The 14,864-nt window shown below is 60.2% G+C and overlaps 1 protein-coding gene across 1 annotated transcript in view; it reads left to right on the top strand.

Moving 5' to 3' along the window:
* SLC17A9 (solute carrier family 17 member 9) overlaps positions 1–13,476 on the top strand; it is a 20,685-nt gene extending 7,209 nt beyond the window's left edge. The window contains exons 3-13 of the mRNA XM_004370187.1: positions 203–342; positions 5,665–5,764; positions 6,654–6,784; positions 7,680–7,776; positions 8,034–8,130; positions 8,920–9,007; positions 10,053–10,087; positions 11,776–11,891; positions 12,484–12,539; positions 12,653–12,682; positions 13,313–13,476. Coding sequence (XP_004370244.1) covers positions 203–342; positions 5,665–5,764; positions 6,654–6,784; positions 7,680–7,776; positions 8,034–8,130; positions 8,920–9,007; positions 10,053–10,087; positions 11,776–11,891; positions 12,484–12,539; positions 12,653–12,682; positions 13,313–13,476 — 1,054 coding nt within the window. The remainder of the gene's footprint in view (positions 1–202; positions 343–5,664; positions 5,765–6,653; positions 6,785–7,679; positions 7,777–8,033; positions 8,131–8,919; positions 9,008–10,052; positions 10,088–11,775; positions 11,892–12,483; positions 12,540–12,652; positions 12,683–13,312) is intronic.
* The last annotated feature ends 1,388 nt before the right edge of the window (positions 13,477–14,864 follow it).

Genomic DNA, 14,864 nt, shown 5'->3' with positions numbered 1-14,864 from the left:
GACAGGCCCCCCCATCTCCCATTGTCCCCCTCCCCATCCTGGGCAGAGTGGGCATGCAGAGACAGACAGATGGACAGACAGGCCCCCCCATCTCCAATTGTCCCCCTCCCCATCCTGGCTCCCTACACCCCATGCCACCCCCCATGCCCCCCCTTCACCTCTCACCACTCACCCCCCCCCGGCCACCCTTGCCTCTCCCCAGGATCGGGGGTGAGAAGGTCATCCTGCTGTCGGCCTCTGCTTGGGGCCTCATCACAGCCGCCACACCCCTGCTCGCCCACCTCGGCAGTGCCCACTTGGCCTTCATGACCTGCTCACGCATCCTCACGGGCCTGCTCCAAGGTGAGGGCGCGGCCGGCCCCACGACACTGCTACCAGAGCGGACAGAGCAGGGGAGTGTGTGCACGTGTGTGCGTGCATGAATATGTGCACACATCCAGGCACGTGTGCGTATGTGCACGCGTGTGTTGTGTTCATGTGTGCACATGCATGCATACATGCATGTATGTTGTGTTCACATGTGTGATTTCATGTGTGTGCATGTGTGCTGTGTTCACGTGTGATTGCATGTGTGTGCATACAAGTGTTCTGTGTTCACATGTGTGTGCATGCATTGTGCTGTGTTCATGTGTGATTGCATGTGTGTGCATGCATGTGTGCTGTGTTCATGTGTGATTGCATGTGTGTGCATGCATGTGTGCTGTTTTCACGTGTGATTGCATGTGTGTGCATGCATGTGTGCTGTTTTCACGTGTTTGCATGTGTGCTGTGTTCACGTGTTTGCATGTGTGCTGTGTTCACGTGTGTGCATGTGTGCTGTGTTCACGTGTGTGCATGTGTGTTTGCATGTGTGTGAGCATGCATGTGTGTGCATTGCATTCACTTGTGTGCGTGTTGTCCGTGTTTGCACATGCATGCTCGTGTGGGTGGTGTGCACTCGTAGACCCTCTCAGGAGTGACACAGTGAAGACCAGTGAAGCACACGCGGTGAACGCCCCTGCCGGCTCCCAGCTTTGTTGTCAAACACGTTAGGCCTGTGAATGACGAGACTGCGGCCACTGGGACCCACTTCAGTTTCCGGTTTTTGTACTTTCGTGTCACTCAAACGCAGAGGATGCCTCCTTCACTGGGACTTGGAGCTACTTGATTGTTGGGGGCTGGGGGGTCCCTGCCAGCTGGAGCCCCTTTTGGGGATTCCTGGAGCCTACAGGGAAGCTTCCACCCCCACCCCACCCCTGCCCCTGGGCCCCTGTGGCTCCAGGACGTGGGCCAGGCTCTGCTCCCCAAGAGCCCAGCCCTCTGTCCTCTCAAAGTCCAGCAGTCTGGATGCCTCCACCCAGGCCTCTTCCCTCCTGCTTCTCCCCTCCTAGCTCACCGAGCTTCAGACTCTGTTGGTGTCATCCCTGAACCTCTCTGTCCCCGGAGAGAGAATATGCTTGTGGTCAGGGTGTTGTGTGAGAAACACAGATGCTCCAACAATGCCAGGACCCCAAGCCCAGCTGCAGCCAGTCCTCAGGCAGTGGTGGATGCTATGACCACGGGTGCCAGCCAGTCCTCAGGCAGTGGTGGATGCTATGACCACGGGTGCCAGCCAGTCCTCAGGCAGTGGTGGATGCTATGACCACGGGTGCCAGCCAGTCCTCAGGCAGTGGTGGATGCTATGACCACGGGTGCCAGCCAGTCCTCAGGCAGTGGTGGATGCTATGACCACGGGTGCCAGCCAGTCCTCAGGCAGTGGTGGGCGCTGTGACCACGGGTATGGTCAGTGCCAGCCAGCCCTCAGGCACTGGTGGGTGCTGTGATCACGGGTACGATCAGTACCAGCCAGCCCTGGAGCAGTAGTGGGTGCTGTGACCACGGGTACAGTCAGTGCCAGCCAGCCCTCAGGCAGTGGTGGGCGCTGTGACCATGGATACGGTCAGTGCGAGGGGTGTAGCTATTGTTCAGCCCTGTTCCAGGCTCCCACAATCACAGCTATGCGTCCTCAGCTCACCCCCAAGCATGGCACAGGGCCAGCCCACCAGAGGCCCTGGGTGACAGTGACTCAGACGGTGGAGGAGGGAATGAGTGAATGAAGGAAGGAATGAGTGACCGGCCAGCCACGGCGATAGGAGGACAGCGACTTTCAATTGGGCCTCCTCAGAGCCGGTGCAGGTGTGGGCAGTTATAGGCAGATGTGGGCAGGTATAGTCAGGTGTAGGCAGGTATAGTCAGGTGTGAGCCAGTGTGGGCAGGTATAGGCAGGTGTGGGCCGGTGTGGGCAGATATAGGCAGGTGTGAGCAGGTATAGGCAGGTGTGGGCAGGTATAGGCAGGTGTGGGCAGGTGTGTGCAGGTGTAGGCAGGTATAGTCAGGTGTGGGCAGATACAGGCAGGTGTGAGCAGGTATAGGCAGGTATGTGCAGGTGTGGGCAAGTATAGTCAGGTATAGGCAGGTGTGGGCAGGTCTAGGCAGGTATAGTCAGGTGTGAGCCAGTGTGGGCAGGTATAGGCAGGTGTGGGCCGGTGTGGGCAGATATAGGCAGGTGTGAGCAGGTATAGGCAGGTGTGGGCAGGTATAGGCAGGTGTGGGCAGGTGTGTGCAGGTGTAGGCAGGTATAGTCAGGTGTGGGCAGATACAGGCAGGTGTGAGCAGGTATAGGCAGGTATGTGCAGGTGTGGGCAAGTATAGTCAGGTATAGGCAGGTGTGGGCAGGTCTAGGCAGGTATAGGCAGGTGTGGGCCGGTGTGGGCAGATATAGGCAGGTGTGAGCAGGTATAGGCAGGTGTGGGCATGTGCGGGCAGATACAGGCAGGTGTGAGCAGGTATAGGCAGGTATGTGCAGGTGTGGGCAAGTATAGTCAGGTATAGGCAGGTGTGGGCAGGTATGGGCAGGTATAGGCAGGTGTGGGCAGGTATGGGCAGATGTGGGCACTGGGCAGGTATGGGCAGGTATAGGCAGGTGTGGGCAGTGTGGGGAGGTGTGGGCAGGTATAGGCAGGTGTGAAGAGGACAAAGCAGCCTTTGGTCAGAGAAGGCATTGTCAACATCCAGTGCAGCCTGCCTTTGGCGCTCAGAGGGTCCTCGAGACCCTGGGCTGGTGGGACAGGGGCTGTCCTGGTGGGTGGCTGGGCCTGGGAAGGTTTCCTGCCTGTGGCACTGGCTGGCTCGCTGTCTGCCACACCCTCGCTGGGGCGATTTGATTGTGCGCAGACTTGGCACTTGAGGCTCATTTGTTTTCTAGAAACACCTTGAAGGCCAGCGTGTTTTAATGTCAGATGCCACTCCTCTGCCAAAGCGTCCAGGTTGTGGCCCGGGGGCAGCACTTGTGGACTGGTTCGGAACAGTGCCACCTCGCCGCCACCCATGTGGGATGGCGGGGTTCCTTGTGTGTGTGCGTGTTATCCGCAGGGGAGGCATCCATCTTTCCCAAGACCAGGGGTTCTCAGCCCCGGGGGCTCTGGGTGGCCCAGGAGAGCCGGTGGCAGGGGGGACGTGCCTTTGCGGGGCCTCAGCTTGGCTGTTTCTCCATGTCCTGGGAGGGGGGGCTCTGTGTGGCTGGTGCCACTTGCAGCCTGGAAGCTGGCCACCGTCACGGCCCATTGAACTGGGGCAGACGTGCTCGAGTGGCACCCGTTTGAGCATTGCCACTCTGGCCTGGCCCCAGGGGAAGGTGGGGCCCCCTCTGTTTCTGCCCCGTGGGCTCAGGCTCAGAGGCATAGTAGGGGGGGAGCATTTACCCCCAGGGCACAAGTCCGAGGGGGCACCAGATGACGTGCGGAATGACATTCCGAGGCGCCACAAATATGAAAGTCGCCTGACTGAGGCAGCCAGACAAGCTGACTTCTGACTTCCCGCTATCCACATCTATTCACCTTGAAACTGGGGGAGCAATTCAGAAATTGTCCGTTGACACACCCCTGCTCAGGCTCCCCTCCAGGAAAGTGGGGTCGCCGACCCCTCCCTGTGCCAACTGAGATTTACGGGTCAGATGCAGCCAAACGGGAGGAGCTGCAGCTTTGTTTAACCCTTTCCTTTGCGACAACTGTTGATTCCCAGGAAGCTGTAGAGAGGTCCATCCCTGTGGTGACCCTCGCAGACCAGACCACAGCACAGCCTGAATCCAGGAACTGACTCTGGCACCCCCCACAGGCCGATCTGGATTCTGCCAGCTGTACATGCACGAATGTGAGTGCGTGTGAGCGTGCAAGTGTGTAACTGTGTGATGAGTGCATGAGCATATGTGCAAATGTGTGTGAGTGTGCATGCGTGTGTGTCGTGTGTGAGAGTGTGTATATCCTGTGTGTAGCTGAGCATTAGCGTGCGTGCACAGCTCCGTGTACTTATATCACGTGTGCAGGTTTGTGTAACCGCCGCCAAAATCAACACACGGAACTCCATGCAGGTGTTTAAAAATCTACAAAACGTACTTGCTTCTTTGCAAAAGCACTGCCCACGCTCTTTAGAAGACACAAATGCTGGAGCAAAAACTAAATACACAAAAGCTTACACCCCTTCCCCGCTCCCTGCCCCCTGCCCGCACTCTGACAAAGGAGCTTTGTGTGGCTGTGTTAAAAACAGACAGTCGACCCCTCTGCTATTTGGTTATTGTGACAGACACCTAGGTGGCTGTGGAAAAGGAGAAGCAAACATAGTCAGAAAGGAGGAAGCAGGAGGACTCCCATCACCGCCTCTCTGAGCTACCCCCGTCAGCGTTTGGGGTCTCCATTCGCATCCGCTCCCCTCGGTCCTGCTCCGTAGACAGCCTCGGTCAATGCTGATGCGCCCTTTAGGTCGGCCACTTCTGTGCTGTCCCTCAGCAGGTGCCTGAGGGCCTCTGCTTGCCTGCAGGTCCCTCTGTCACAGAAGCTTTATCACTGTCTCCTTCTCATGCCCCTGACGCTGGGCGTCTCAGGCTCCGAGGCAGCAGCTTAGCTTGAACAAAGACAATCATCTCAATGAACAATCTGTGATAAGAACGTCTGTGAGTTAACCAGGCAAACACTCCCCATGGACTGCAAACATGCAGAGTAATAATGTGGGATGGAGGACCGATGCCCGGAGGCAGCAGCCCTTGGATCACACTGCACGAGCCTGCAATGCCAGCATCTCCGTGAAAGCTGCAGGCCTTGGTGGATCCTTGGCAGAGCCCCTTCCAGCCTGGGGATTCCTTCCTCCCTCTTGAAGGGAGGAGACATGGGCTGTGTTTTCAAACTTTTTAAAGTTGCTGCAGAATCCTTTGTCCAAAAGAATCCTAGCTCAATATCTAAAACAGGTAAAGACAGAGCTGCCCTGGGAGAAAGATGCGAGTATCTCTGTGTGTGCATCTGTGTGTGTGTGCATGTGTTATATGTGTGTGCCAGTACACATTATATGTGTTTGTATGTGCGTGTACACGTATTGTGTGTGCACGTGTACACATCGGTGCGAGGGCTCCGTGGAGCACAGCTGGAAGCAGGCGTGATGGTGGTAGAGGTCCTGGCTTGCAACCAGAAGCCTTTGCAGCTCCTTCTGGCCATAGGACTTGAGCCTGCTTCCTTAGCCGAGTGGTGCCTGAATTCACAGTACAACAAACTCGAGGTGTCAGCCTCCTCCTCCTCCTCCTCACCGGGTGGGGACCCACGAGGTCCTCTCCAGACCCCGAGTGACCACTCCGGGCCACAGCCTCTGCACCCTCTCTTGCAGGTGTCTACTTCCCGGCCCTGACCAGCCTGCTGTCACAGAAGGTGCGGGACAGCGAGCGGGCCCTCACCTACAGCACCGTGAGCACCGGCTCCCAGGTTGGGTGAGTCGGGCCGCCGGGCGGGACGGGCCAGGGGAGGGTCCACCCCCCGAGACGTTGGCTCTGAGGGCTGCTGCCGCCCTGGGGCTGAGAGCGGGGGCTTTGGGCGCTTGGGTTGGGGGAGCGGCCCCTTCATCCTGCTTATCTATGCTGGTGGGTGAGATAAGGGTGCTGCCCAGCCCTCTGTGGGAGCTGCGGCCTGAGAGCCGGCGGGCTGCCTGTCCACCACGCAGGAGCCCTTCCCCTCTGCTCTCCTTTCCAGTGCCCACCCCTCAGACAGCTCTGGGCCTCTGTGGTGCCCTCATGTCCCTGTTTGCGGCCTTTCTCGGGGTGGGGGAGCATGTTGACACTGTTGACACACCCCCGTGACCACCTCACGGGGTGGACCTATGCTCAGGCTGACGGACACCTTACCCCACCCCACCCCGGGCTTAGGACCCTTGTGAGGTCAGAGAGGGGAGAGCTCAGAGAGGCAGAGGGGTGTGGGGTGTGGCTGCAGCAGCCGGGGCGGGCAGAGGTGGCCAGCTTTAGCCAATAACAGTGCAGATTAAGTGCAAACTCCAGGAGAACACGGGATGGACTTGTATTAAAATGACTCATGGGACGGGAGGTTTGGGTTTCACCTGGCCTCCTGCAGTTTGTCTGTCCCCACTCCAGCAGGGGCACAGAGGGGCACTTCTGGGGGGCCAGCGAGGCCCCTGATTGTGCCCACCCCATGTGGCCATGCCCAAGCTCACCCGCTGGGGCAGTTTCGGAAGGTCATTCAGTGAATACCTGGAATCCTCCTCAAAACGGCAAGCTGGGGGTTTCCAGCAGCTGCCCATGGATGTCCAGGGTGGGACTCCAGGGCGCCTCCTTGACTGAGGTATGGCCAATGGCCCTATCCTTACAGAACACTGGTGACCGGAAGCGTGGGCTCCCTGCTCCTGGACTGGTACAGCTGGCCGAGCGTCTTCTACCTCTCGGGTGGGCTCACTCTGCTGTGGGTGTGTTACGTGTACAGGTACCTGCTGAGCGAGAAAGGTAACGGCAGGTGGGGGCGCGTGGTGGCAGGCTGGTCCTGGGGGGGCAAGGGCCTGGCTGACCCTCCTGGTAGGGGCCGCTGGGCATCCAAAAATCAGGGCCTGGGGCGGCTGGCTCTGTAATCTCCCAGAAAGGCTCCTCTAGACTAGCTTGGGTGTTGTTAGCTGTTGTCGAGTTGGCCCGCAACTCGTGGGGACCCCGTGAACAACAGAACAAAACCCTGCCTGGTCCTGCGCCATGCCCATGATCCATAGGGTTTTCATTGGCATGGATCACCAGGCCTTTATTGCTGGTCTGTCTTAGTCTGGAAGCCCTGCTGAGACCCGTTCAGCATCGCAGCAACAGGCAAGTCTCCACTGACAGAGGGGTGGTAGCTGCGTAGGAGGTGCATTGGCTAGGAATCGAACCCAGGTCTCCTGCATGGATGGCAAGAGTTCCATCCCGGACCACCACTGCCCCCAGACTAGCTCCAGAGCTTTAGAAAAAAACTCCCAGGTGCCAAGCTCTGAGCCTGCTCATGATACCACATTCAGTCCAGAATGTTTGGTTTGGAGATAAGGCAGCAGCTCAGGAGGGAGGGTGACCTCTAGCCAAAGACGGTGGAGCAGGGGCTGCAGGACTGGAGGACAGGCCCTCGGGCTCCAGGAAGGACCTTGGGATTGGCTGGGATGGGCTTCTGAAAGCTGACACCCCCAGCCCACCTGCAGGGGTGGAGGCTGCGTGCTCAGGACGAGGTGGGCCGAGGGGGCTGAGCAGAGTGAGGGTGAGGGTGGCATCGTGAGCCAGCAGGACCCGGCAGGGGCACACTGACCCCGTGGGCTGCTCCGTCCTGGTCTGCTACAGCGCCCGCTGTCCAGGCCGGAGTGGACACCACTCTGACATGACTTGTCCTCAGATCTCGTGATGGCCCTGGGTGTGTTTGCCCAAGGCCCGTCCATGTCCAGGCACACCAAAGCCCGCTGGAGGTGGCTCTTCCGGAAGCCTGCTGTCTGGTGAGTCGGGCTGGCCGGTCTCACAGTGGGGCAGGGGCGGCGGTGCAGAGCCAGCCCAGGCCCCGGTGCCCACTGACCGGAGCGGGCATGCCCGGTTCTCGCACTGGGCCACACCTGGGGGAGGTGCCATGCCCATGGCCAGGCCAGCTCACAGAGGGTCTGGCCTACCTCCTGGCCTGGCCACCCTGGCTTTGGGAAGGGGCACAGTGGCTGAGCCCTCCAGTCCCTGGCCCTGAGCGGCCGCCCGCCTGCCCCAGGGCAGCTGTTCTCTCCCAGCTGTCCTCTGCCTGCGCCTTCTTCACGCTGCTCTCCTGGCTGCCGACCTTCTTCAGGGAGACCTTCCCCAGCGCCAAGGTGGGTCTGCTGGCCCTGTGACGCATGCAGGCTGGGCTGGGGATGGAGACAGAGGTCTTGAGGTACCTGGCCCAGCATGGAGACCATGGGGACCCTGTGGTGGTCAGGACCCACACGGGCTCGTGGCCGGAGATGCCTTATCCACCGCATTGCTCCCGTTGTGGCTCTGCTGAGGGCCCTGGGGCCGTCTCCTGCAGCCCTGCTCCCACCGTGGCTCTGCTGAGCGCCCTGGGGCCGTGTCCTGCAGCCCTGCTCCCACCGTGGCTCTGCTGAGCGCCCTGGGGCCGTGTCCTGCAGCCCTGCTCCCACCGTGGCTCTGCTGAGCGCCCCGGGGCCATGTACTATAGCACGGCCCCTGAGCAGCTGCTTCAGGCCCGGAGAGCCCCACCCTGAGGGCCTGGCACGCTGGGCTCAGAGGGAAGTTTTCCCAAGGAGGCCTAGGCAGGAGCCCAGAATGGGGAGAGGCGCTGTACCCAGGCGCCTAGGCCTCCTGGTTTTGGGTGGTTGGGACCCCCCCAGGGAAGGGGCATCACCCTGGCTGCCTGGCACTGCCCGTTGTGGTGTGGGGTGCTGTAGGGCGGGAGGAGTGATGAGGGGGATTGGGCTCCAGGGAAGACGATACCGCTGGTAGACCTCAGGTGGAGGTGGCCCTGGGCGGCGGAGCCATGGGCGTCAGTAGGCATGTGGGTAGAGGTGGGCAGAGGTGGCAGTGGCTGTGGGTGTCATCAGGCGTGGAGCTTCTTCCAGGGTGGTGGGTGTGGCTGGCCCCTCTGAGCTGCCTCCCCGCAGGGCTGGGTCTTCAATGCGGTGCCCTGGCTGGTGGCGATCCCCGCCAGTCTGTTCAGCGGGTTTCTCTCGGATCACCTCATCAGTCACGGTGAGCCCCCAGGGACAGGGGGCGGGAAGTGAGGGGATTAGGGCCAGGGGGTGGGGGCAGGCTGGGCCATGAGCCCAGCCCCTGGTTTGCCTCCGTTCAGGGCCCAGGGAGGCTCCCTCCTGGGAGGGCAGCTACAACGCTAGGAAGAGGCCCATGCCCTGGAGGCCGCCGCTGTGACAGAGTGAGACCCCCCCACTTCAGGGGCGGCCCAGGCCTCAGGCATGGACACAGCAGGGGACAGTGGGGCCCGGGAGAGGCCTGGCTCTGGTAGAGACCCAGGCCTCAGCCTGCCTCAAAGTGCTGCCCCAGCCTCAGTTTCCCCATTTGTTAAAGGCAGGGGGTTGTCATGTAGTGAGAAGACCCCAGTCCAGCTGTGGCTGTGCCACTCTTCTGGAGGAGGGCAGACTCCTGGGGTCAGCAGTCAGGGCATCACACTGCTGACGGGTCCGGCTTGGGGGCACCCCGTCCCTGAGCGCATCCACCGGCACTGGGGTCCAGCCCCTCCCCCCACAAGAGCAGCATCCTCTCAACACACATGTGCAGATCCACACGCGTGCTCACAGGCCCACTGTCACAGGGCGAGTGCTTTCTCCTGGCTGTGAGCTGACAGGCGCTCACGGTGGACCACTAGACTATCGGGAGAAACACAGAAAGCGCGAGGCGCCTCGTGACTGTCGAGTGTCCGCTCACGTGGCCCTCCCATGCCTGCCTCCCGGATCGCAGCCTCAGGATTCTCCCAGGGCACGTGTGTGGCGTGCTGCCTCAGGAATCTCCCAGGGCACGTGGGTGGCGTGCTGCATAGATGTGCATTGCACACACGCACACACGTACACACACACGAGTAAACACATGCATATTAACCATGGCACAGAACACCCCCATCCTGAGTACCAAGGCCCCGTCTTCCCCCTCCCGGGCTCTGAAGCTTGGCCGAGTGCGTTCTCCCTCCCTGCAGCTGTGACGCTGGACCCCGCCCCAGGGTGCAGTCCAGTGGCCAGCAGCCAACAGGCTAACGGGAGCCCCTTCCTCCGCTCCTCCCCCTCAGGTTACAGGACCATCGTGGTTCGGAAGTTCATGCAGGTAGGAAACCGTTCACCTGCTTCTCTCTGGACCCGAGGACTGTGCCCTCAAATCTCCCAGTTTCTGGGACCAAGGCCCCCCTGAAGGGCCAGCACCAAGACCCAGAGGTGGCTGGTTCGGCATCGCAGTGGGAGGGCACACTGGGGCCGGTGTTGGGGATGATCTGGCCGAGTGGGGACCCTTGTCTGGGCTCCCCACACGGGCCCTGTGCCCCTTTCTGGGCCTGAGTTCATGTCCAGTGACCTCCCCTAGGTCTGACCATGGGCTGGTCTTACTTGTGGAGCACCACATCCCAGTACCTTCCAGGAAGACTCAGCCCAGGAGGGACAGGGATCAGATATGATCTGTAAAGTCTGGGGCATAGTCCCCACAAGACATCCTCACTTCAGACACTAGCTGCAAGTTCCGGACCCCCACAACCACCCTCAGGCTTGGTAATGTGCTGAGACTACTCAGAAGCTGGGACAGCTCTGTGCTCAGTAATCAGAACTCAGAGAAATAAGCCAGGACAGCTCTGTGCTCAGTAATTAGAACTCAGAGAAATAGGACCAGTAGCCCGTTGCCATCGAGTTGATTCCGACTCATAGCAACCCCATAGGACAGAGTAGAACTTCCCCATAGGGTTTCCAAGGAGCAGCTGGTGGATTTGAACTGCTGACCTTTTGATTAGCAGCTGAGCTCTTAACCACTGTGCCACCAGGGCTCCAGGACCAGTAGGACATATATATATATGTATATATGAAAGAGAGAGAGATTTATTCGTCTTGAGGTATGGGCTCACACAATGGTATTGGCTCACACAATAGTATTGGCTCACACAATAGTGGGGGCTGTCAAATCCAAAACCTGCTGGTCAGATGACAGGCTGGAAATTCCGGCAGTCTAGTGTTGCAGTCAGTGGGTCAGGCCGTGGGGGAGAGAGGAATTCTGCAGGATGTCTCTTTATAGCCTGGGCAGAAGCCTCCCTCAGGAAGCTTCCGCTTTTCCTCTTAAGGCCTTCAGTTGATGGAGGGTGGTCTGCTTTACTCTAGGCCGGCTGACTTAATCACATGTAACTACTTCGTAGAAACATCTAGACTAGTGTTTGACCAAACAGCTGGGCACCACAGCTGAGCCACGGTGACACAAGATGAACCATCATGGTTGCGATGACAGATTTGTTATAGCAGGACACAGACCAACCAGCCGAAGGAAGAGGCGCGCTGTGCAGGGTCTGGGAGGGGTCCAAACGAAATGAGGAGGGGTCCTGGGAAGTGTCATCTCCTCCTGGCCACGATGTGTGACACATGCACGGAGTATTGCCAACCCAGGAAGCTCACCGAGCCTCAGTGTCCAGATTTTAATTGGGGCTTCACCACATGGACATGATTGATTGATTAATCACCCACGTGGTTGAGTGCAGTCTCCAGCCCCTCACCCCCTAGGAGGCTCGAGGGGCCACCCCAGTCACCTTGTTAGCATTGACTATCAGATGGGGTCCCAGGAGCCCAACCTGAGTGACAAAGACACGCCTACCACTCGGGAAATCCCAAGGGTTTAGGGTCACTCCCAGGACCCAAAGTGAAGACCAGCCCGCTCTGTGGTCAGATCCTGGATGCACACGCCCCTGTTCAGGGAGCCCAGGCAACCGAGAGGCAGGGGGGTGCGGCCGGGAGAGTGTCCCTGTCTCCACACCGTCTCTCCTGCAGGCCGTGGGCCTCGGCCTGTCCAGCGTTTTTGCCCTGTGTCTGGGTCACACCTCCAACTTCTGTAAGTCCATGGTCTTCGCATCGGCCACCATCAGCCTCCAGACTTTCAACCACAGGTGAGGCCCCACCTGCCTTAGGCCTCCCCACCGCTGTTTGGTCAGGGACGGGGCTGTGAGTAGCAGCCCCCGCCAGGGAGTAAGTCCAGGAGGGAAGGGTGGTCCCGGCCGCTCTCATGGACCCAGGCGCCTGGGAAAATACACCGCTGGAGGGGTGGGGGTGGGAAAGGAGGTGCTTCCCTCTGCTCTCCAGTGCCAAAGCTCCTCTTTTGTCCCCAGGGGGCGTCCTGCCCTCTGAGTCTTTGCCCCTTGCCTTGCCCGACCTGGTCTGCTCTGCAGCACTTCATGGGGAATCTGCACTTGGTGTCTGTTTTCACATGAACTCAACAGCCACAGGACATTTACCGCACTTCCCCTGCTGCCCACCGGCCCATTTGTTACTGGGAGTCGGGGTCGGGAGCTCCTGCTACAGGCCTCTGGGGGAGATGAGGAAGCCTAGGCCCCGTGTTAGGTGGCAGGTGGGAGTCCTCTCCCAAGCCACCCAGCCCTCCTTCCCCCACCCGCCTCTTGGCTGCGGTGTCTGAGGCTGACGTTCAGCCCATGGGGGGGGGGGCCCTACGGCACACCCCGCCATCTCCCCATCTTCCTGCAGTGGCATCTCCGTCAACATCCAGGACCTGGCCCCGTCCTGTGCTGGCTTTCTGTTTGGTGAGGACACCCAGCCCCCAGCCCCACCCTGGATCCCCAGAAGGTGGCATGGAGGGTCCTGGTGGCCTTCTCTAACTGACCAGCCCCTATTCCTGCTCTCTGGCCCTTCACAGGTGTGGCCAACACAGCGGGGGCCTTGGCAGGTAAGGGGGCTCCATACCAGGTCCCCCGAGAGGTCAGGCCCCCCAAGATGAGCCCAGAGGTGGGGTGCCCCCTGCTGTACCCTGCCCCACACCATTCTTTCACCTCTTCCCGGATCCCCCAGGCCTGCCCAGGGTGGGCGGGTGTGCCCTTAAGTCCATGATGGCAGACTGGTGTCGGGGGCACAGAGGAGAGCGCAGGGGTTCACTTGCACCCATCATCGGCAGATCTGGCCCAGATTCAGATGTGAGGAAGGGACCCGGGCTGACCTGTCACATTCTCAGGCCATAGTCCTGGTGCCCTAGCCCTGCGGTGCCCCACGCCCAGGCTCCTCTTTAGAGGGGCTCATGGGGCCCAGGCACAGGGACCCCACTGGGTGGGCCATTCCTGGGTGGGTGTGGGCCTCTACCACCCGAGACCCTCTGGGTCTGAGGCCACCTGCCTTCATCCTGACCCCTCGGATATGGGAATTCAGCTCTCAGAACCATGGGGCTGCTTTCCACTGGGCCCTGCCCGGCTCTGATCCTGGTACAGCCCACATGGGGCCTTTCTGGGGCGGTCTGGGGCCAGGAGGCTGTCGGGTGCCCTGGGTTCCGCGGGCCCACTCGGCCCTCCTCCTCTCTCGGGTCCAGGTGTGGTGGGCGTGTGCCTGGGCGGCTACCTGATCGAGATCACAGGCTCCTGGACCTCTCTCTTCAACCTGGTGGCTGTTGTCAGCAACCTGGGGCTCTGTACTTTCCTGGTGTTCGGGAAGGCCCATCGGCTGGACCTAAGCCCTGCCCACGAAGACCTCTAGCCCCTCCCACTGCGCTGGGCAAGCCAATATGGGGGCACAGTGATGCAGGGGTGCAGGACGAGGGGACGCTGGATGCGGGTGCATGGGGGTGCAGGCGAAGGGGCAAGGGGCACGAGTGTGTGGGGACGCGAGCATGTGGCACATAGGACCAGGTGACATGGTTGCCCCAGCTTCCCAGCCCGAGCATGGCAGAGGCAGCCTGGGCTCGGGTCCAGCGAGACTGGGTCAGGACCAGGCCCGGCCTTGCTCTGAGCCTCAGTTTCCCCACCTGCAATGGAGCAATCCTGTCCTCACACGGGATAGGGGTGACCATCAGGGATTCAGGGTGCAATCGCTCTAGTGACAGCAGCTTCACTGCAGACATGGTCCCGTTGCAGTAGACCCAGTCAAGCCTTGCAGGGGGACCCCACCTGGGGGACGGAGTGCTGCTTGGACCATGTGCTACCTCGGGGCCAGGCCAGGCGGGGCTGCCCACCCCCCACCCCAGGCGGCTCTGCTGTTCCCCTAACCAGACTCTCCAATGTGGCACACTGACATTCCAGAGGATCCTTCTCTGGGGTGGGCCGCCCTGTGCACTGTGGGGTGCTGAGCAGCATCCCTGGCTTCTGCCTACTCGATGCCAGTAGCCCCCTCCCCACCCAGTCCTGAAAACCACAAATGTCTCCAGATGTTGCTAAATGTCCCCTGAGGGAAACCACGCCGGCTGAGACCGGCAGCCCTCAACAAAGACCATAGAGGGTCCACGTGTTTCTGCTTTTCCCAGGAGCAGGCTGCCCCTGCCCCCACCCAGTTAGAGGGCCCTGGCCCATCCCTGGGGACCCCCGGCTACTTCCACCCTGTGGGTTCTCGGTATTGACTATGCATTTTGAGAATGCAGCAAAGGCCTCAAAGCCGCTGTCAGAACCTGTGGGCCCATCCTCGCTCCCGCCGCACCCCCATCACCAGTCACCAGCCCAGGGCTCCCAAACACCCCAAGGTGTGCACTGTCGGGGGGCATGCTGTGTGGGGGTATTGCCTTGCCTGCTACCCGGTGGATGGGTGTCTAGGCACCCTCAGCAGCCCTGCCAGAGCTGGACCCCAGCAGTGGGTGAGGTTCCCCAGATTGAGGCGAGCCCCCATTCCTATACCCCGAGGAGCCGGCCATGTCATGAATGAGCAAGTGGTGGATTTTGTAAGATGGGTATGTAAAGAAACTACAAAAATGTGCAAAATCTCACCAAAGCCTTGTTTAAATGATGACTGTTAAAAACCGATTTCAATGAAGACCTTTAGGAACACTTGTTTTTCACCCACAGCCACCTGTAAAGTGAGAGGAACCTCCCCTCCCCATGGAGCCCGTAGTCTCCCGGGGGTCTCCACTGCCTTGAGCCCCCAAGAAGGGGGTGCCA

Source organism: Trichechus manatus, unplaced genomic scaffold (genome assembly GCF_000243295.1).
Source record: "Trichechus manatus latirostris isolate Lorelei unplaced genomic scaffold, TriManLat1.0 scaffold00008, whole genome shotgun sequence".
Taxonomy (NCBI): Eukaryota; Metazoa; Chordata; class Mammalia; order Sirenia; family Trichechidae; genus Trichechus; species Trichechus manatus.
This window is presented reverse-complemented; position numbering and strand designations above follow the sequence as displayed.